The sequence below is a fragment of the Anopheles funestus genome, chromosome 2RL, assembly GCF_943734845.2.
Source record: "Anopheles funestus chromosome 2RL, idAnoFuneDA-416_04, whole genome shotgun sequence".
Classification (NCBI taxonomy): domain Eukaryota; kingdom Metazoa; phylum Arthropoda; class Insecta; order Diptera; family Culicidae; genus Anopheles; species Anopheles funestus.
In genome coordinates, this window is record NC_064598.1 from 46,298,619 (window position 1) to 46,321,526 (window position 22,908).

At 46.5% G+C, this 22,908-nt stretch overlaps 4 protein-coding genes across 4 annotated transcripts; 2 read left to right on the plus strand and 2 right to left on the minus strand.

Moving 5' to 3' along the window:
* Positions 1 to 150: 150 nt before the first annotated feature.
* Positions 151 to 10,361, minus strand: LOC125765394 (E3 SUMO-protein ligase RanBP2). Its single transcript, XM_049430448.1, has 7 exons — positions 9,939 to 10,361; positions 8,362 to 9,540; positions 3,298 to 8,286; positions 3,078 to 3,220; positions 2,120 to 3,003; positions 1,025 to 2,029; positions 151 to 953 (listed from the first exon to the last, which is right to left on the minus strand). The coding sequence occupies exons 1-7, from the start codon at positions 10,005 to 10,007 to the stop codon at positions 646 to 648; spliced, it is 8,577 nt and encodes a 2,858-aa protein (XP_049286405.1). The 5' UTR covers positions 10,008 to 10,361; the 3' UTR covers positions 151 to 645.
* A 290-nt stretch (positions 10,362 to 10,651) lies between these two features.
* Positions 10,652 to 14,402, plus strand: LOC125765412 (Hermansky-Pudlak syndrome 5 protein homolog). The gene is made up of 4 exons (XM_049430514.1): positions 10,652 to 11,267; positions 11,349 to 11,738; positions 11,804 to 11,950; positions 12,021 to 14,402. Exons 1-4 carry the CDS (start codon positions 11,175 to 11,177, stop codon positions 14,004 to 14,006), a joined length of 2,616 nt encoding a protein of 871 aa, XP_049286471.1. The 5' UTR covers positions 10,652 to 11,174; the 3' UTR covers positions 14,007 to 14,402.
* Positions 14,317 to 14,971, minus strand: LOC125765489 (cytochrome c oxidase assembly protein COX16 homolog, mitochondrial). The gene is made up of 2 exons (XM_049430693.1): positions 14,725 to 14,971; positions 14,317 to 14,661 (listed from the first exon to the last, which is right to left on the minus strand). The coding sequence occupies exons 1-2, from the start codon at positions 14,844 to 14,846 to the stop codon at positions 14,469 to 14,471; spliced, it is 315 nt and encodes a 104-aa protein (XP_049286650.1). The 5' UTR covers positions 14,847 to 14,971; the 3' UTR covers positions 14,317 to 14,468.
* Positions 14,972 to 15,076: 105 nt separating this feature from the next.
* On the plus strand, positions 15,077 to 22,855 carry LOC125765407 (protein AF-9). Its single transcript, XM_049430475.1, has 3 exons — positions 15,077 to 15,936; positions 17,202 to 17,472; positions 17,550 to 22,855. Exons 2-3 carry the CDS (start codon positions 17,292 to 17,294, stop codon positions 20,486 to 20,488), a joined length of 3,120 nt encoding a protein of 1,039 aa, XP_049286432.1. The 5' UTR covers positions 15,077 to 15,936; positions 17,202 to 17,291; the 3' UTR covers positions 20,489 to 22,855.
* Positions 22,856 to 22,908: the final 53 nt, after the last annotated feature.

Below are 22,908 nucleotides of genomic sequence, written 5' to 3' on the forward strand. Positions count from 1 at the left end.
GCTCAAAAGTAGGCGCCATTTTCCAATCTTTTTTTTAAGCGTCCAATAAACGCTTTCGTGGAAGAAAGTTCAATCCTCGAAAACTGAAAACCTGCTGGAAGGGAGGAATACGAAAAATATAAACTACCGTCAGAAATTAGATGATATTTCAAACAAATACACCATTAACTTTTTTTTCTTCTTCTATGTATTGTAATGTCTTATTTATTTGTTCTTGATTTTGTTCTTTGCTGCTCTTTCGATTCGTTGCTTTAATTATAACAATCTATGCGCATGGTTATCAGTGGCTTACGAATAAAATGTAAATGAAACCCTATTACTGATCCTAAATAATACCGTGCCAAATTTGAACAATGTAGTAACTCGCATTACCCCTAAGCATAATACAAACACAAAGATTTTTAGGATACATAACCATTGCCATAACACACGCGCATTATTTAAAAACACCGTAATAGTGAATACTAATAGCCGAAAAACATAATACGTTATTCAATTATAGTATTGTTGTAGCGTAACCGTTACTTAGGTGAATGTGGGTATAGCATTTTGCGGCACGCATCGCGCTACAAATATTACTAACAGAAGAACTCCCAGCACATGAAGATAACGTCCCAGCGATTCGTCTGAACAGAAACATTCTTATTAATCCTGATCCGGCTCGAGATCTGGCCGGGAGCGCAATTTTTCTTGACACTTCTCGAGCGTGCTGCGGAATTCGGACGCGATGCTTTCGTTCTTAAACCGAGCAGCTAATTGTTCCAGCTGACCGGGCGATTCGGCATGATTCATGGCACCCCAAACGAAAGCCTTGTCAGAATTATTCATAGGCGTTACGGCAAGATCCCCAGTGATGGCATGGTTCAGCACGAGCTTGAAGATTTGTTCACGGCGTAACAGCAATCGGTAGGTGTTTCGCACTGGATGATGTAAAATTTTCAGCTCTCCAACACCTAAAAAAAGTACGAAAATATAAATTATTGCAAATTGGTCTAGGGAGTTATCTTTGCTTCATCGAACTTGCCTCGTTCTTTCCATTCCTTCGTGGTCGAATCATATCTATACAGCTTGGCACGTTCACCAAATACTTTTGTTTCCTCCTCCTCACCGGTGCGCACTTCTATCTCATCTGGTAGCTGAATGACGGGGGCATAATACGGATCATAATTTTCATCCCCAGCGGTTGCGCCAGCACCATCTCCACCGCCCGTCGCTGCATCTTCTGCATTGCCGTTACTGGGCTCCGCAGCGTTAGCTCCTCCATCTGTACTGTTGTTTAACTTGCCAGAGGCAGAACGTGAAAAGAAATCTTCCTTCACGGTTAGTCCCACGAAACCTCCGGCAGGTTTGCTACCGTCTTCCGTTTGCTTCGTTACGTTACTGAAGGCTGGACTGTTGCTGCTAGCCAGTGTCGCAAAGCTTACGCTATCATCCATTTTAAAAATCGATGATGCATCGCTACTGTTATTCGAGGCGCTATTGCCACTAGCTATTGCCGATTGTTTGGCTAAGCTTCCGAACGTGAAACCACTGCCGCCACCAAAAACGGAAGTTGTACCAGCATCGCCAAAGGCTACACTGCCAAAAAGCGGCGAATTGCTGGTCGCGTTTACTGGAGTAGTGTTACTGCTGTTGCTATTTGTCGTCGGTGTGCTGGTGGTATTTGTGCTCGAACCAAAAATGTTACTCCCAGCGAAAATGTTCGTCCCGCCTGTTGATCCGAAAACACCTGCACCGCCGGAACCGAACCCGCTGACCGATGATCCGAAGAATGTTCCTGCACCTTCCACCGGTTTTACTGTCGGGGTTGTGGTTAGGGATGCGGGTTGCAGCAACGGACTGCTGGTAGTCTGTTTTGCAGCAACACTGGTATTGGATTCTTTCGGGTCGTCAACTGTGGTAGATGTTACTTGCACACCGGTTCCAAGCGTACTAGCAGGGGGAGAAACGAACGATGTTTTCGGTGTAGTATTGAGCGATGCTGAAAAGATTGACCCACCAGAAGCAGCAGATCCAATTCCAGTAGCACCTTAAAAAGGGAGAATAAAAACATAAATATAAGTAAATAAAGTATCGATTATAAAGCTACTATTCACAAAGCTAATATGCGATAACTTACTTCCAAACGCAAACTTAGCATTTGAACCACTCGTAGGTGTTTGGTCCGTTGTGGAGGATGGCTGTCCTCCACCGAAAATTGAAGGTGCAGACATGAACGGCGATGATGATGACTTTTGTTCAGCGGACAAGAACGTATTTGTCGCACTAGCAGCAGTACTACCAGGGGCCGAGGGCACCTTGAACGATAAACCCGAGAACAAACCAGGTACGGGTGCAACAGGCGCCGTTACACTTGTCTTTGTTGTCTTATCTCCACCAAACACTTCCGAACTTTGTGCCGCACCACCAAAAGACGCTGCAAATGATACTTTCTTTGGGGAACTACTTGGCGCCACAGGAGGTAAGGGTTTTACGCTCTTAATATCGACCGGCAGAGGCATTTCATTGTCGTTTTCGGCCCCGAACTGCATTCCTCCTACGGTCGGAAAAACGAAAGCATCCGAATCACATCCACGACAACCGGCACAAGGCGTGGATGAACTTTCGAAAAAGTTGTCCGGCAGCTTCAGTTTCTGTGCCGTTTCGCGATCATTTAGTGAAATGTCGCTCAGTTTGGAAAAATTTAATGCACCGATCGGCGAGCTGGTGGACGTGATCGTCGTATCGTTATGCGTTGGGGATGTGATTTTCGTATCATTTTTTCCATCCAACAAGGAAACGTTCAACTTTCCGCTCAGCGCGTCCGTAATCGCGTCACGAAATTCTTGCGCAATGTCACTAGATTTAAACCGCAGACAGAAGTTCATAATCTCAAAGGTGCCTTCGGAGAAGTCGTTTGCTACAAACTGCCACGACTTATCGTCCTTTAAGGTGTAGCAGATGTCATCGGTGAGTGCATGATTGAGACAAATCTTCAACACCTGCTCACGCCGCATTACCACTCTGAAGCAAACGAAAAGAAATGATTCCATTAAGCGATTATTTCGTATTATTATTCAACAATTGTAAGGGCTTACCTCAGCTTTTCTGTCTCTTTGTGCTTTAAAATCTTCACATCACCGATGCCACGCTCCTTCCACTCAGAATGAATAAACCGATAAAGTTTAGCACGGTGAGCATACAGCACGTGCTCGTCCTCTTCGCCAGTTTTCACATCGACCTGGAACATAACGTAACAGCATATGACAACGTGCACACACGCCTGGAACCATATCAAAAGTACGCCAACACACTTACCTTATCCGGTAGTGCAATAACGGGAGCAAAATAGGTATTGTTTTCCTCCTCCGTCACGCTGCTATCAGCGGCGGCCCCATCATCCTCGACTCCATCACCGCCGTCGCCACTAAGCGTTCGGCCAGGTGATTTGGGCTTGAACACAAACCCAAAGGTAGCTTTCTCTGGTGGATCCAGCATGCTAATTGCTGACGTTGCAGTGCCCTGCCCATCGCCACCAGCGCTGCCCGACTTTGACGCAGCAGTGTTCGGTGTTAACTTTGAACCGAAGGAAAGCCCTCCGGCTGGTGTTGGTAGTTCGAATTTGAAAACGGGTTTCTCTGGTGTAGCGACGACAGTGCTTTCCGCTGTGCTCGCTGTTGTGTTCTGTAGCGGTATCAGGGTACTTCCGAAAGAAAATCCTCCTCCGAAAATCGGCTGTTGCGAAAGGCTACCGGCAGTAGTGGTGGTGGTAGTCGTACTAGCGGCTGTCACGGTCACCACCGATCCAGCAGTGACATTGGTAGCCGTCGTAGATGGTGACACGCCAAAGGTAAAACCACCACCGGCTGCGAAATTAAACTTCGGCATTGTATCGGCCGCCTTCAGCAGTCCGCTTGTAGATGTCATTCCGCCAGCCGTCTTCTTCGGAACCGTATCATCCTTCGGGCTTTCGCAGCTCACACAGTACAACGCATCTGCACCGTTCGATAGATAGCAAGCATTGCAATTCCATGAGCCTGGTTTCGGTTTGAATTGTTCGCCAAATCCTCCACTTTTTGCCGGTGTTGAAGTAGCCGGTATAGGCTTGATCGGTTGTTCTTGAGATTTTTTGACACCTGCACTAGCGACGGTAGCAGAACCAAACGCAATCGGTGTTACGGTAGCTGAGGACGGAGGCATACCAAACGTAAATTTACTCGCTCCTTCCTTCGGGGGTGCAAGATTACCGAACAACCCTCCACCGGACAATGTAGCTTTCTGTTCATCTTTCTTCGTTGGATCACGCGGTTCATTGCAAGCGGCACATAGCGTTGCATCAGCCTTATTGCTTAAGTAACACCCGGGACATTCCCAGCTTCCGGACTTTGGTTTGAAGAGATCACCGAAACCGACGTTGGTAGTTACCGGAGCTGCCGGAGCTGTGACAGATGCACTAGCGCTAAATTTCTGCACGGCCATTACGAAACGATCGCGATCGTCGGTAGTTTTAAAGAGCGCCATAAAGTTAAGCGGTCCTGTTGCTGTAGGATACGTAGCATCTTGTTGGGCGGTCCAGCTGCAAGCATTTTTATCAGCAGGTTTAACCTGTGCGTCTTTGCTTAAGATGTGGTTCAGATACACGGTGGTAGGCTTCTCACTGTTTCGCATTAACAGTCGCACGTTTGCCGTGGATGTAAGAAGACGCAATTGTCCGCTGCTAACGCCACAGTCCATCCAAAAACCGGACTCCTTTTCCTTACGCTTCAATCCGATTACGGGCGCTTCGTGGGAACACACGAAGTCACGTTCCTCGAATCCAAGAGACACGCCTGTAAGTCCACCAAATATATTACCAAATGGAGCAGAGGAAGATCCTATACCGCCCGTTTGTGTTTGCGCTTTAAATGTAAATGATGAGAATGGGCTCGGTTTACCGCCATCGCTAGCGACAGTTCCGGTGGGGGCCGTAGAAATATCCGTAGGTTTCGAGGTTGTTTTAGTGCCAACAACCGGCGTTGGCGGTGTGTAATTTTTCGCAAAGGTGAACTCTCCGAAAGGTTTCGATACTGTAGATGATGCCGGTGTGCTTGGCGCAGCGGATTTTGGAGTGCTGCTAAAGGCAAAGCTTCCCGGTGTTGTGGCCGGTGGTGGACCTGATGTCATGCTCTGTTGATGTCCACCATCGGCTCGCAGCCGAGCTACCTCTTCTCTTGCTGTGATGAACGCGGTATAGAACTCGTTCGCTAGAGCGCTAGTGCCAAAGCGTGCACAGAACGATTCCTTTCTCGGTTCCTCGTCGGCAAAGTCCATCGCTGCCCAGATGTAACATTCCTTGCGCTTCTCCATTGGTTTGATAATTAACTCCGGTGTGATGTAGTGATTAGCACAGATCTTATGGACCTGTTCGCGGCGCATAACAATCCGATACTTGCTCGGGTCCGCTTTCGAGCGGAGTATCTTCAGTTCTCCCAGCCCACGCTCTTTCCACTCGCGCTCAACCAGACGAAGCAGCTTCGAACGTCCGCTGAATATTTGCTCCTCATCTTCCTCACCCGTGCGCACAACGATCTCATCGGGCAGTGGAATGATCGGCTGGAAGTCCGGTCGAGGATCGTACTCAACGCCACCTGACACGTTCCTATCGTCATCATCGTCTTCCTCAACTCCCTGATTGGCATCGTTTGCGGCCTTAGCTGGGGATATCATGTTCGCAAAGAATGAAGGCGTGAGTGCCGCAGGAACAGCGCCTGCACTGGATTTATCACTCGATCCTCCGCCAGCCATCAGGATCGAAGGCATTGGGAATTTCGTGTTGACGGTAACGGATTGAACAGGTTCCGGTTTTGGTGTGTTATTATTGCCGGTAGTTCCCTGCCCAATGCTGCCACCTGTGTTGCTGTGTTTAATGTGCTGCGGTGGTATCGTTACACTGTACGTCGGTTGCACAGTCGAACCGGCGGCAAAGGTGGAGCTATTTATGCTGGGCGGAGGTGGTAATGGGTCCGAACTGGTAATGACCACGTTTACAGGTGCGCCACCTTTTGCTTCCGCGCTGGATGATAGATACGCGGGCAAAATAGTAGGCACGGACGGTGCGGAAGTCGGTGCATTGTACGTGCTGTTATACGTGTTATTCCAGCTGCTAAGAAGAGCCGGCGTCTGCAGCGATTGTTCGATTGAAAGATTTGCGCCACTGTTGACGGGTTTTGGACCAATCGACGATGATGGTGTCGTGATTTGTGATACTGTCGGCGTAGAATGCATCATTGAAAGCTGAGATTCCGGTTGCGTTGGTAGAACTGTTTGCTGGAAAGCTGGCAGCTGATAACCACCGGCAGCAGGCGATCCACCAGCCGGTACCAGCAGACCATCCGGATGATGTTGATAAGCGGCATTCGTGTGCATAGGAGAGGCTGCCATCGCTCCGGCCATCGGGTGTCCACGAGGAGTTAGCATCGGTTGATGCTGTGGCTGCGTCTGATGTTGAGGCAGGTAGTTGGGATATGCATTGGCACCGTACAGATTGTGGTACGGTATACTGGGACCGGGTTGCTGCGATGTTGCCATTCCACCCATGACCGGGGTACGAACAGCGGCTGCCGCTGCAGCTGCTGCATGCTGGTACGCTAGTGCCGAGGCGGAACTCTGAAACTCATCCATGTAAATCTCGTTCATGGCCTGCATAGCCGCAGCGGCGGCTGCCGCACTTACCGTCGCGGTTTCGTTCACTATCGGTGTCGATGACGCTGCACCGTTTCCTCCCGAGGACTCCGTTGACTTGCGGAACATGTTTTCTTCGATCTTTACCAACCGGTCCTGCATGTCGCCTACGTCATTGCGTATTCCTAGTACGTCCTCCTTAACGAACGTTAGCGTTTCCATCATCTGGCGTATGAGCGCTTCAAGATCATTCGTTTTAGCCAGGCACATCGATGCGGCCGCCGTCGCAGTGGCCGCATCTCGCTCGGTAATGCTACGCGATAACGAGGCACCGCCACCTGTTCCACCACCACTAGCAAGCCCAGGATTTGTCAAGGAAGATGTAAAGGATTGGAAGTGGTCGCTCTCGTCACCACTCGCTCCAACCCCTGCTCCGTTAGCCGATGTGTTCAAACTTCCATCAAACGAATCGTTTGCGAACGACATGCGTTTCATCTCGCTCTGCACTACGTAGTTGAGCGGATGGTTGCGTTCAATATACGGCAACTCCAGGTAGCGCTGTGTCTGACGGATGCATTCACGGGCCCGCTCGGAGTAGAACTTCTTTGCCTTCAGTGGCGTCTTATTCGATTCGTCCAGCTTTTTGAAAGCTTCCGCGCGAAAATACGCAGCGAAAGGCAATGGAATACTACTGAAGTCTTGCGTAAACTCCTCATATCTACCGCGCTTGAAGTATACCGTAGCCAGGAACGTGATTGCTGACTCGGCCAGCTTAACCGCCTCATGCTGACAATCGTAAGATTTGATACCGTACTTGAAGAACATATCGGAACCGTAACCAGCGGAGCCACCGTGCGATTCCACGCCGCCAGCGTATGATGATTCGTTGCGCATCTTCCACAACAGCACTCCGGCACGATAAACAGACTCACTGCGGCTCTCAATGTAACGTCGTTCCTCAGGTGTGACCAACTTCGATGCACTCGCCCGTTGCACTAGCACTTGGCCCAACTTTAACAACACAATTACATCGCATAGCGGAGCACCGGTTCCGCGAATCGCTTGTAAGCCGTGCTGCAAGAGTTGCCGCTGCTCGGCTACACTGGTGGCCGCATCCTTGGCTGTGCTACTCTTAATCAAATTATACGCCGCACTCCACCAATCGATCTTGTTATCCTCACACAACAGCGGGGTAAGATTGGCCGCTGGAAGAAATGCCGGGCGGCCCTGCTGCTGCGTAATCGGACGTTTGCTATCCAGGTTGCTCTGGGCAACAAGAATCGAACAGTACAGGAACGAATCCATATCCAGCTGATTCAACGTTTCCAGGTTGCAGTTGTCGAGATTGTTGGTGGAAAAGTTCAACCGTGGAAACGCATTGCAACGAAATTCGGACAAATTTTCCGTGCCGATTACCAGACCCAGATAGACGAGATATGGCAGCGAGGAAGGGTACAGGGATTGTGCGAGTTCTACGTACAGGTTCACTTGTTCACGTTTCGGCAGTACATACTGCGGTTCGCCGAAGGCCACACTATCTTTGACGAAATACGCACCGGACGCCGCTTTGGATGAGATGTCACCGAAGGAATAAAGTGCGCGTGACACACTTTGGCGCCATCCAGGATCGGAACAAAGTTGACGAATCTGTTGAATGGTGAGAAATTAAACGATAGCAACAGTGAAGTACAAATGTAGCGGAAAATGATTTCCAACACTTACCTGATTCACTACATCATCTGCGGTTGTCCATACCTTCGTCTCAGTTACGGTTTGTATTTGAGCCAACACGGACACATCGGCACCCTCCTCGACGCACGACAGTATCGTACTACCTGCCTGGCAGCACCGGAATGCCGCCTGTTTGTTCCAAAAGCCCAACAAATGACGTGCCATTTCGCTGCTCTGCTTCAACCATGGTTCGTCCGGATTAGGAACTCCGCATTGGTAAGCCATTAGTAACAGTGCTAGACACTTTTTGCTCGTATCCTTGGCGCGCCCTGTACTCGACTGATCCTGCGCTCCCTTAAATAGCAACGAAGCTGAGTACAAGAGGAACTGACCGCGATAGTGCCGCAGGTACACATCTGCCATCTGCTTTTGCGGGGCTGCATTACGACCTTTCTCCGCGACCTGTTGCAATGTTTGGTCGAGCTTGAACAGTTTCTGGGCTATTTCCTTCAGATTGCTTCGCTTGATCGTTTCCATCGTGGAGTCGGCTAGCAAGTTTAAGTAAATCTGCCGATCTAGCACGAGCGCCTGCAGCAGATAGTAGTTCCAGTGCTTTTGATGCCCATCGGAGCCCGGCGTTTCCGAGTATTTAGACAGCATGTTCGCCACACCATTTGTCCATTCGCTTGATTGCATGAAAGGTTCGCAAAACTTCATCTCCAATTCAAAACAATACTTAAACGCTTCGTCCAGCTTTTTCTCGTCCAGAAAATGATCCACCAGCCGTACGCGTAGCAAGGGATCCAACGGTCGGGCTAGAATTTCCTTCAATATGATGTCCTTCACTAACTTGTTGTCCGTAGTGGCGTCTTTGTTGGCTACCTTTAGCTTCAGATTGAGTACCGCCTCATGGTTGATGCGCTCCGATTCGGCTAAATCACACCAGTGCTTTGCCTTGGATAAGTGCTTAGACAGATTGTCATCCATCAGCAGCAACTTGCACACATCCGTAATGAGTCCGGTTTGCTTCGAGTCAAGCTGGAGCGACCGTTGGTAGGAGGTAATAGCTCGATCGAACTTCTTCTGCTTCTCATAGCATTGGCCAAGCAGTTTGTGTGCTGGGGCGCTATCTTCTTGCACCGACAGATAACAGGAAAGCCAATGCTCGGCACTCGCATATTCATTCAGCTTGAAATATTGTCTCGCTATTGCCAGTCCACGAAGATAGCGCTGAAATCGGAACATGCAGCGGAAAGTATTAAAATAAAACACGCTAGCTAAATGTAGAATTACGCATTTTGTTTTCCTTTGACCATGAATATATCGATCAATTAGTCGAACGTTGGGATAGACACCAAGCCTAACGCAATTTACCTAACCTCAATACTTTCATTTCGCGGTAATGCGGCAAATAGGAAGACTATCCGCCTTATATTCCTGCTCCTGTCGCTGCGAACAATGAAACCAGACCGGTCTAACACAAATTATTTACAAACAATAAGTTTTACTTCATTTGCTAAAAGATCCTGACCGTTCAACAATGCCATAGTAACTTTTCAAGGAAAAAAAACGGAAAAAGATGCAGACCTCCTTCCGACAGATCCCTTGTCTACATTAACCGCTCTTACCTCGTTTTCCGGCAGCTTGTTTAGAGACGTTTTCACATGCCGATCAATATCTTTTTTGGTGGAGAACATTTTTCCAATCGATTTTCTTCCTTTTCTCTATCAGACTGGAAGCATCAAGCCGTGCAGAAACAATCGACGGCGACGACACGACGCAAATTGACACAGCTGTGTGTGCGAAAATTTTCAGCCTATTTGATTCGTTTCTCAATTGTTCACCTTCACTTTCACAAGAACATCAACTGCAGAATGTAGAGTTATCCACGAAAATCCACTGACTGTCGGTAGAGGCGGATTAAAGGTTCTTTTCCTAGGCAAAGTGTTTTTTCACACGAACGAATTGCAGCTTCTTCCTTTGCGAAAATAGGCGCCGGTTGAGGTTATTTGCTCAAGATTAGCATATGTGCGGTAAGATCGGATCGCGCATTTTGACAGCAAGTCCTTGGTTGACACTTAGCTTCTAGAATTATTTTTCTATTTTCAAATATTATCGCATTTTGTTAAAATAAACCTGAAGCCATTTACAACAGGGTTTCATGCATTTTTATATATGAGTGCTTATGCAACTTTGCAAATTCGCATTTTTTTTTATTAGAAATCTGTGTGTTGACGCTGTACAGTGTTGTTTGGGTACCTACAGCTCTGGTGCATAAGCCCACCTTGGATTTCGCTTTGCATATAAACCCCGGTTGTTGCATTTTCATTCCTTGACATTTGGTTGCATTTTCAACGGATGATTGATAACAGTTTGACAGTTGTGGAGAACAGAATTTTTCCTGCCCGTGTTTAATTATTTGCATTCTTCGTAACATTCATCAAAATTGATTTCTTTCCAAATCAATACTCTTCGTGTATGACGCCTATTTCACATTACTTCGTGCAATAGTTAGTCAGTGTTAAGCTCTTTTCCTTGTCCCAAAATTGGTAAATCGTTCTTGCACGAAGTTGTAACGCGGTCGTGTTGCAGTGCAGTTTAATTAGTGTACAATTTGTGTAGATTTTTCCACAGTCCCAAAATGTTAAAATTGGAAAACGATTTTGTTCTGTATTGGGATGGGGTAGGGTACTGACAACAGTTGAGCATTAGTAAACGATGAATACAATCGGATGTGCCTGCACGGTACGGTACGGTTGAACGACAGTGGTCATTGCCGTTTGCTGTTCTTATCAAAATAATACCAAACGAACGGTTCAAGGAAACATCAAACGCGGTAAACTCCGTTCGAAATCTCTTGCACGATGGATGCAGCGAATAAACAATACGCACTACGAGACAGGGCAGAACTCTCCTCATTCGTTAATCAACCGTTTAGAAACAATAGTCGTATTAAGGTACTGTATCATCTGATGGGGGGCCTCCTCCAATCTTGTTCCTCCGTTCTGTACGATTGTTTCCCATTTTGTCGTTTATAGTTCACCTGCTTTGACTGTTCACCGAAGTACTTCGTATTTGGGGCCAATTCTGGAAGCCTTTATCTGTACGATCGCATAACGACTAGCTTTCTAGCTATCTTTCCTAGTCAATTGGGCACCATCGGGAAGGTGTCCATTTCGCACAATGAAAAGCAAATCGCCGTTGGCAACCAAGCGGGCTCAATTGGTGTCCTGCTAGAGCTGGAACCACCGCACGTTAAGGAGATCCTTTGTACGGAATTAGCACCAACCACTGATGGAGATGGACAGCCGCTCGAAATGGCTGAACCTGCGTTCGTTACCAGTTTTTGCTGGACGGAGGATGATAAAGAGCTGTACTGTGGAGATTCGCGGGGTGTTGTATCGCTCATACAGTTTTCCTTGTTCATGGTAAGTATGGCGAGAAAGACGGATTTGCATATATCGTTTTATTTTTGTTTGTGGTTGCATTCCAGGGTCGAAACATCCTGAACATTAGTCTGCATCCAGTGCTGTTGCTCGACAATCGTATAGTACAAATCGATCGATACAAGGACCTATTGTTGGTATCCACGCTGTCGAAGTGTGTGCTTTGCAACACAGCGAGAGAAGAATTTAAACAGGTAACATCGCCAAACTGTGTTCGTTAGCTCGCATGTCCTTTAGACTTGGCTGTTTCAATGTCAATTACAGATCGGCAACCGACCAAGAGATGGACAGTACGGGGCATCCTTTGTTATTGCACAAGCGAATAGTAATGCCGGCTCTACTACACCTTCTCCACCGCTCATGATCGTTGACGAAGAGGATGTTCGAATATTTTGCTCACGACCCGGTAGTCGGCTATGGGAAGCGGATCTCGAAGGGAACGTAATTCGCACACATCAGTTTAAGCAAGCCGCTGCCAGTCGTCGCCGTAGGGAGTTGCAGTGTTTGCAGGAGTCCAAACTGGATTTGGTTGGATCGACGGAAAACCCCGATGGTACGATGATGGTTGTACCGTTTCAGGTGCTTTATTCCATTCGCCGTCAGTTACTATTGGTACACGATCGCTGTCAGCTGCTAATCATTGATCCACTTCAGTCGAGGATCGTTTTGCGCACCGATGAATTCACGGACATCACACACGTAGCGGTAGTAGATGAGTGGATCTATCTACTCACCGGCGAGAACAGAGTGTTTCAAGTTCGTGTCGAAATCGAGGGGGAAGAGGATCCACACTCATCGTCTGGTCTAGATGATCCTTGCTCGTATAACACGTCACCCTTACAACCGACGCTCGAATCACGAAAACAAAAGCAGGGTGTGTACATTTTGGATAGCATGTTGAACAACAATGGGAAGCAACTGAACGGGAAGGAAAGCCCTTTACTACTATCCACGGAAGCAACCATTAAGGAAGCGCTCGTGTCCGTTGTTCGGGGCAAGTATGGGCGTAACATTAAGCAAATGTTTATGGGTTACGATCAGCAGCAGCATACACAAAACGGTACACCGGAACGACCAAAAACGCTGAATCTAACGAAGATATACGAACCAAGCCGTTCGAACGTTTTCATTAATGGAAACGGGCATGCACTGCTTGCAGAATTTGGCATAGAAGCGGAAGCAGAAGAGGATTTAGAATGCGATGATATGATGGAAGATTTGGTGCGCACCCGCACCGGCCAGACGCTAGGCACCATGCCAAACGGAGGTGGGTTAAAGCTGCAGGGGAAAAAGAAGTTTTCCACCTCACTGCTCGATGGGTACGAAACATCGGAAGACGATGCTACGGTGCGAAACTTGTACCTCATTTTCCGATCGTCGATCATTAGCAATCTGAACTTCGCTGATCGATATGCGAAAATTTTTGACGATTACGACACGGAGTCGATTGTGCGTTTGTTGCGCAAGTTAGAGAAATTGATGGAGGAAAATGAGGAAACGAATGCGGGCGTCAAGTGCACGCGAATATACTTTAACTATCTCAAGCCGGAATTGCTGTGGGAAATCGATGCCGATTCGCGGCAGTTCATTAAGAGCGGTTTCATCCTGTGCAATACGACGGAGCCTAGCGATCGGGCATGTCTCAGCAGATTGGTTCATTGTACGGACTGTGGATATTATCTGGAGGCGACAGCTACGTGCCATTACCAGGAAATTGGAACCAGCCTGATGCAGTACTACTGGTCGCGCAAGGAGTACGACGAGTGTTTCGCGATGGTAAAGCAGGTTCCTTACTTGTGGCGCACAATCACACGTTACTACATTCAAGATCGGCGAGAAGATAAGGTGGTATCATGCGTTTGGAACTTGGCCGATCGTGAGCTATTCGAACGCGCAGCCGATGAGCTTCCGTTCCAGGTGGACCACTGGAGGAAGCTGTTTGAGTTAGTAATAGCGTATCATCAACGACGTGAGATGATTTGCTTGAGCTGTGATAAACTGTGCGCTCGGCCCAGTGAGAAGAAAATCCACGATAGCGACAATACAATGCTGGATGGCGAAAAAAATGATGCAAGGGAAAAAACCGAATCTCTGTTTCGCCAGTGGAACTATCTGTTAGGTGTCGCACAATCACACTTTAAGTCACCGCTCGAACTATTAAATCTGGTGCGCCATTATGCAGACAACATTCCTCGGGGAGCCATTGCCTCCAGCTTCTACATTCGCTGTTTGCTGCTTGAAGCAAATTAAGATAACGATTTATTAGCGTTAACCCAATAGAAGGAAGCATCCCTGCCTTGTTTGGCGACACAGTTGCCGCTAGCTCACCTTTGGCTCACGCTTGGACAAAATTGAAAGATGTTCCCTGTGTACACGTAACGCTGGCGTTATTCGTACTTATGTATTGCTTGCCATTGCCACCCGCCGAATAGTTGCTTTCTGCCGACGTTTGTCTAGTTTATTCGGCTTAGCGACAGGTGAAAACCTATGGGATATGTGTAAGCTTCAACGCGCAGCACCACTAGCCATTATGTAGGAACGAAATGCAACTATAACAAAATAATAATGCCAAATATTTTATTGGACAAAAAAACAGAAAGCGCTGAATAAACTGTGGGAAATAAAACGTATTTTTTATGGAAACAACATTAACTGTCTAACACAACTATAGCAAAGATGCGTACGATGACTGCTTCGCTTTCGTTCTATCCATTAGTGTTTCCCACTGGCTGGGGTTGTTTCTTCCCACGGTCGTGGCCCTCGTACGTTATCCCAATGCTCAATATCTAGCTTCTTGATCTTTTCGTACTCGCCTTCGAGGGTGACTTCGTCGGTTTTCTTCATGTTAATGCCAAACTTTTCCGCTTCCTGTCTCGTTAAGGAACCTTTCTTGGAGAATGTGTACCTTTGCGGCGAAAAGATGATTAGGCATACTTAAAGCGATAAAGATTGGTTCTGCTTCGCTTACCTAAGCTGTGCAAATTGTTGCAAACCGAACGAACCGCCAACAATCAACAGCAAAAATGGGACACCGTATCGAAAAGATTTTCGTCTGCTATAGTACAGAAACTTTTGCTGTAATGAATTCATGGTGCGACCACGAGTTACAAAAACTGCTTTGTTTACTAGCCGAAAAAAGCAATCTCCTTTTTGGCTATACTTTTTTACCGCCCGTAGCAGCGGTAATATTTTGTAATCGTTTTTTTTTTTCTACGCTGGCGTGTGACAGTTTGAAAAGTCATAATAAACATGAGATTGCGGAGTTTAGACTTTGCACTCCTGTGCTTCGCATTGAATTGAGTTACACGTTTCATTCCAGATCTATGGCAAGACATGGAAAGATCTTAGAAAAATATGTTTTTGCAATGCAAATAGGAATTTATGAATTAATTCTAATTTTGAGTCTACGTTGCCGAAATACCGGTCTGGTACGAAACATCCCAACCTCTATCTGAATCTCAATCGAGCGCAAAAATGTCACTGTCACACTGCGTTTGCGCCCCCACTTTCCACACACATCACGTCGTCCATAGCCAGAGACATTTTTTTAGCATCGAACTCTCCAAGACGGTGTGCCAAGAAATAGTACGGCAACGTATTCGCGCAAACCGACTCCACATGAAAAAGCTGGTGTCTGAAAATGTAAACTAGATTGAACCGTTCATCAACATCCAGTGAATACAACGTGCAGCTCGTTCCCCTTTCTACCGGAAGAAGTTTGTGCAAGTCGGTCCCACCATATTCCTTCGCACTCAGGTGTGGTGATCGATGCCAAGTGAAAACGTAGCTTTTCACGGGGACACTGTAGCGCGTCTCAGTTGGTGTCAAAGTGTTTTTCCCCAGTGGTCCGTGTGCGCAGGATACCACCTCGGTAAAAGATAGCCGAATTGCAAGGAAGTGCCCACCGGTGGCGTACTGTGGGATTAGGGTTCCGTTTACAGTTTCCAGATTTATCTTAATATCAGAGAAATCGAGTGGGGAAACGGCAAGCATAACGAGAGGACAGTGTGAAATATATTCCTACTATAATCGCCGTGTGTGTATTGTGCATGTGTGTATGTGTAAGCAACAGAACTTGGTGCATTAGTAAGCAAAACAAACGACGAAAGAGTGTGCTTCCGGAAGGAATAGCCAAAGTGGTAACAAAAGGCCACTTTGTCCCCATTAAAACGGTGTTTAGGTGAGCTGAAATGTGTTTTAATATTAGTCAAATAATCGCTTCATATAGCCGCCGTGTTCCGAGACAAAACTAAAATACTGGTCAAAGTAGCACAATCAATCACGTCGCCAACCAATCGTCTTGTCGGTGCCTCACACTGTACGACGCTGTTAATGTGCATACTCATTAGGATACTGCTTTTCTGCTAAATACTGCTGATGGTGTTCCTAAACGGAAGAACACCTCGCTGCTTGAGATCGTGGCAGATGCATATAAAGTTTTACTGTACACTGGCACGCAAGAGGATTATTTTGCGGTTAAACATATGGCAATCTAATCATTAGCGCGATAGCAAAATAGGGAATTTACTAACTACCACATGTAGCAGGCATAAGGATGCTTTGGTTAGACTCCACCAATATAAATATGTTTTGAAGAATTTTAAACCGAATACAAATATTTTCCATATCGAACACCAAGAAACGATGGCTGAACGAAAAAAAAACGGAAAAGGTTTCAACTTGTAGCACATATTGGGCAATTCGTACGTGAAGCCCGCTGGAATGTTATGTAAATAACATGGACATTCTTAGAAGTAAACCTCTCGCTGTTTATACCGGTGATAGTTTGCAAGAGGATTCGAAACTCGTGCTAATTTTACCATCACTTAATTCATATTTTCTCATACGCAATCGTACGATCGTGTACCATCATTAGTAGGTCGGTGCAACGTTAGATGCATTTCTATCATTTCGACCGGTGCTCCGCTACTCAAACGCATTGAAAAGCGCAGGATTCGTATAGCAACCATACCTGATTGCTACTGGCATTGGGTTGCTTTGGCTCCGTCGTGCAGCTGCAGTGAGAAGAGAATATCGATTTTTTCCACTAGAAAACTAAGTGTGCCGTGTTTCTTCCTTCGCCCAAGAAAGAACTGCATATACATGTATAGGCACAAGGATACATGCTCTTCCCGGCAATACTGTGCGCGGTACAAACACAAATGCATAACGCGTACAGTCAATTTGGATGCGTTTTGCTTCCTATAAACGGTTTTCGGAGGATGGAATAAAGGGCATTCAGGCGGGTTTATCTGGTTGTTATTGGAAGAAAAAAAGCTGTTAATAATTAACGATCCCATCCGGACCGTCCCCCCGTAGCAAGGACTGACTATCCGGCTACGTGGTAAAATAAGTCTAGTAAGCCAGAAATGGCCGGCGTGACCTGTAAGGTCGTTAAACCAAGAAGAAGAAGAATTAACGAAAAATGTTTCTACCTCTTTGCAGGAATCCGCTACATTAGGCGCTTTAATTTTTAAAACACTTTCCAACCGTGGATCCGTGGAAGCTGGAGGTTACAGTGCCTACAATTCTGCCATGTCGGTGAAGATTTGCTTCGAAATTGGTCATGTGGCCTCCGTCAAGAGTAGGCCAACGGCGGAAGGTTATACGCACGACTGGGAATTATTTGTCCGCGGTTTAGATGGTAACGATATTAGCCATTTCGTGGACAAGGTTGTCTTCAATCTGCACGAATCCTTCCCGAAGCCGAAACGAGGTAAGTGCGGTGTTTTTGCAACGAAAAAAAAATGCTTCTACGATAGCATGCTTGACAATTTGTTTATCTCTTTTTAGTTTTCAAAGAACCACCCTACCTGGTGAAGGAAGCCGGCTATGCCGGTTTCATACTGCCCGTGGAAATTTACTTCAAAAACCGGGACGATCCGAAAAAGACCGTGTACAACTATGATCTTGATCTGACGCCGACTAAAAATCAACGCGAAGAGTACGTGTTTCATCATCCGTCGGATGAGTTTCGGCGAAAGTTGCTGAAGGGTGGCGGATTAATCATATCTGGTAGTACCGGTAGTGCCGGTAATAGTGTCAGCAATGATTACAAAAGCAGCCGTGGCAGCGGTCACAGTGGTGGTAGTAGTGCCGGTACCGAACGACCGTCAAGCAGTAGCTCATCGCAGGACAAAAAATCGAAATCGAAAACATCCTCCTCGGTTGATGATACGAAGGGACAATTTGCGGAACTGTTTGGTTCACCTTTCTCCCACAAATCAAGTGGTAGCGTGGGTGGCGGCAGTGGCAGCAACAGCAAGGTATCACCCGACCCGAAACAATCGTCTACCAACAAAACGTCACCGGTTGGTAGCGGTAGCGGTAGTGGTAAAGCACAGTCTGGTCAGAAACTTTCGTCTGACGCTAGGACGACGCTTCCAAACTCTTCCACATCATCATCATCTATGTCCGCTTCCTCGAATTCCACATCGAAGGAGAAAGACAAATCATCCTCATCGAAGCACAAACACTCGAGCCCTAACAAGGAAGGCAAAAAATCGTCCAACTCCGCATCGTCGATGACGGTTCCGAGCGGTAGTGGAGGACTAGTGGAGGAAAAGCATACTAAAGATAAGAAGGATAAAAGTCATTCGAAGGAACGCGATAAAGGTGGAAGGGATAAGAATGCGATCAACAGTAGTTCCGGTAGCAGCGGTGGTAACAGCAACGCGCACCCCCTCTCGGGAGCAGCAGTAAACTCGTCAGCATCAATGAAGCGGCCAGTAACAGCCAGTCCAAAGAGGTCCAGTACTAGCAGCACAAATAGCAATACTAGCCTAAGCAACAACAGTAGCAATTCTACAGTTCCTAATAGCAGTAGTGTAGCGTCTACCACTGGATCCGGTCCGAGCGGTGGTCCATCCGGAGGCAAAAGCTCTGACAGCAAGCGAAGCGCTAACGAGAAAGAGAAAAAGAGTAGCAAAAAGGAGAAGAAAAGCTACGAAAAGGATAAGGAACGAACTGATTCTTCCAATCAGCGAAAAGCGGATCGAAGCGGTGAACCCCAGCAAAAGATCCAAGCAAACGCTGCGTTTGTTTCTGGCTCCGGAATGTCGAAAGGAGAAGCACCATCCGCACTGGGAAGCAGTGGGAAATCATCCTCTTCTGCTAATTCTGGAAGCAAAAGTAGTTCCAACAATGCTTCGCACGAAGCTGTCAAGGATGGGTCAGCCGGCAAGGCATCTAGCGCATCAGCTCGTGAATCTTTGAACGCTTCCAACTCTACTGCCAGCAATGCCGGCTACTCGAAGGACAAAAAAATCCATCAAAATTCTAGCGATGCTGCCACAAAACCGGATGCTGCTGGAAGTACCTTAACAACAACGGTGCCATCTGTAAAGGCATCCGAAAAGGTGGACAAGGATCGGGAAAAGGACGAAGCACGAAAGCACAAGCACAAAAAGAAAGACAAAACGAAGGACAAAGAAAAGGAGCGATCGTCCGTCGGTAAGGATAAGAAGGATAGAAAAGACAAGGACAAACCTTCCGGCGGGATTGATACTGGCTCCGGAAAGGGCAACTATTTGACACCGACGCGCGAAAGTCTGGCCGGTGGAATGGATAGCATCGCGACGGGAAAAAGTAAATCGCACAGCACCGGAACTGATTCGTCAGCGAAACCAACCGGACACGATCGAGACAAATCGTCGACTACGGGACATCTTTTTTCCGGTGCAACCGGTGCCAGACTTACCGTACCACAGGTAGGGAAATCGAGTACGCCAGTCCTCGAAACACCAGCCGGACATGGTAGTGGTGAAGAGAATTCAAATGATTCGGATGCAGTGACCGGTGGTACCGGTGGTGGGGACAATAGTCGCGCTCCGTCAACGTTGCCGACCGAGAAAGATTCGGAAGCGTCCAACAGCAGTATCGCTGATCTACTGCCGGCCGGTGGTGGTTCATCTTCGTCCCATCAGCAAAGACCACCGTCAGCAACATCGTCCGGTACTACTGGATCAGGTAGCAGGATGGCGGAATCTGACTTAAAATATCATCACCATAAAGGCAAGAAGGATAAACCATCTAGAGCGCAGAGTGGTACCGCGGCCACTCCACCAGTCGAGCCGAAAGACGGTAGCTCCAGCGTTGGCGAACCGATTAAACGAAGGAAGCGAAAAAATAAGGACGCTGATGTGGACAAAACAAAAGACACCGCCGCACCGGAGCTTGCGACTACAACAGGCTTTGCCAGGGAACGGCGCAGTCTCTCGCCACCGTCTCCACCTGCATCGTCCAACAGTTTAATGGAGCCACCGGCAAAGATACCAAAGAAGGAGGAACATCCGCATCTTGCTTCGGGAGCAGCTGGCAAAGGCACGGCCCATGATACGCTAGATAACACGCTGAACAATAACAACAACAACAACAACTTCAAGCAATCGATCGCTGGTGGTGGTGGTTCTGCTCCGGATGATAATGGCACCAGCTCGTGCCATGGTGCGACGGGCAGTAATCTTGGCGGAAGTGGGACCAGTGTCGGTAGTTCCGGAGCGGGCAATAATGCTACCAGCACCGTCTCGCTGACCGGTGATTACATGCTAGAACTGAAGGATCTTCAGCAGAAAATAATGACGCTCCAGGACAACACGGAACTGCAGCGAGTAGTGGAGATGATAGCTGCCACAGGATGTTATGAGATTACGAGTGCTACCTTTGATTTCGATCTTTGTGCGCTGGACCTTATGACGGTGCGGCGGTTGCAGAACTTTTTCGCCACCTCTTGACAATAGACAAAGGTTGAAATGAGCGAGCAGCCGCATTCCATTGGAATGCATCATTCATATGAATATCGTATACAGTAGTCGGTGATCTGCCAGCAATGGAGCAACCGGCTTGAACTACTATGTTGTATACTGTACGAGCTTCTTTTTTTATTATTTGTCGGTGAAGAAAACAAAATGGACTAAAATGTGCTGTGTTCATCGCTGGAAAGCATCCGCTTCGCTGTTTCCACGATACACGGCACTAATTGGGCGTTGTCAGCAGTTGCGTGGTTTGCGTTGCCGTGATTATCGAAAGTTGTAGGTAGATCAATGTGTTTGCATATAGAGGTTCCGGTTTGTTTGTGGTATCTCAATTCGACGTCATAGTATCGGTCGGAAATATCGCTCCGTTAACTTGTTTTTAAACGACTGACCGTTATTGAATTTGGCAAACTGTGCACATAACGCTTAGTTTAGAGCAGAAGTACCATACCCTAATCGACCGGATTTGCTTAACACACGGAAAAGCGAAGAGAGGAAGAGAGAGAGAGAGGGAAGAGATTTCAATGTAGTACGCTGTGCACTTAGACACAAGCACTGATCGGAATCGCGTATGTACCGGTTTCTTGTCATTTAAGCATTCAAGTTTCGTCTGACTGCCTCCCCCAAAATACCCACATAGGATAGAGAAAACAAATGTGCGATGCCTGTAAGGAGATAAGGAAAATCGTTAGCAGTATGCAAGACTACAGAATGCTTGTTTAGGATCCTGGAGGACTGAAGAAAGACCTTTTGCGTGTGCTGTAAAATGTATGTGAATGAATTGTATTCGCCATTTTTTGTTGTTGTATGCGCAATGTAGCATTCCATTGCTTAACGTACTTTTTTCATTGTTTGTTGGTTTAACAAAAATTGTATAAAGTACAAAAGATGTTGGTTTGTAAAACTTGCAAACCACGCGCAAACAAGCACTCTTACAATCTCACAATAGGACAGGAATCACAGCCCAAATCGACCAGGTGTACAGGAGATAGAGTCCACAGAGACAACTGTTGAAATAGTCCAGGTTCTATGCAATGTTTCATGTACGATAACTTTAATTTGGTTATTTTACTTTTACGAGTTGTTTTAAACTCGATCATTTTTAGGCATATTTTGTTTTTCTTTAATTTTTTATCCGACGTATTTTGATACGTTTACACAACTTTAATCTTAACGGAACTGAACCATTTGCTACGTTTCGTCACTCTACTGATTCTGTTAAAATGTTCCTCGCTAACCGATCATTTAAGCTACGACTTTAGTATAGTACCCGGGAAATGGGTATAATAGTAACAATTGCGTAAAGTACACGAATCAGTGAACGATCGTTAAAAAGGATCACTCTCTCAAGACTCACACAAACACACACACAGACAGGGTTGGTTGGCAGATACGTCGGAAAAATGAATTATTAGCATGGATATAGACGGCAGGGAAGCAAGAGAATGCAGGTTTTTGGGAAGATGTTAGTAATACGTAACTTATTGATGAATATCATCGCGCAATTTTCAATCTCACAAAATAGTAATCCCAGTAGAAGAAGGTAAGGAGATGTACGCATACACGTAATTGCCGTATAGCCGTAAAGTACAGTGGAATGTACAGAATGCAGAATGCGAAAGGATCGTGTGGTTTTGTACTCAAAAGACAGCAAAAACACCACGGAATGGGTGGGCTTTGTGTTATAACTGATAGTGTTAGAAACCTGCTAGTGGCTTAAGAGAGAAGAAAAAAAAACACACTCGATGTTGCCATTCGGGAATTAATTCGATTTTGTAATGTAAGCTAGATAATGTTTCGTTTTTGCATTACGTTCTGTTTGCCACTAGTCTATGGCCTTAGAAATTCGAGCAAATGGCCCTGTAAGGATTGTAATTGCAGGAAAGTGTTATTACTGACATGAGTGAAGTATCGATCGTTCTTTTTTACCCCATTTTTTTAAATTATGTTACCAACATAATACATTACCTATTGTATAGTTAGTTGTAAAAGGTTTAGGCCAGCAGCAGCCGACGCAGCAGCTTTTTTACTGCACTCTAGTAACGGTTTGTTTTACATCATCCACGTTTCGGTGCGTAAATTACTATTAACCCTGAGCAAACTCTGGCAAAAGCGAACGAACTGAATACATTGAACATGAAACAAAAGAGCACACACGCGCGTATTGTAAATAGCGTACATGCGTAATATAAATTATGATACAGGAGTTATTTCTAATGAACGACCCGTGTTTGTGGGGTGGGATGTGTGTACATATATTAATAAATGATTTGAACGTTATCAACATTACGCTGTAAGGACTGTAGCATAAAGTAATAAAGATTAATTACACATATTGTCACCAACGTCGTTGTCAATGATTTCGGGAATCAATTCGATTGTTTGGCCAAGTAGCAGAA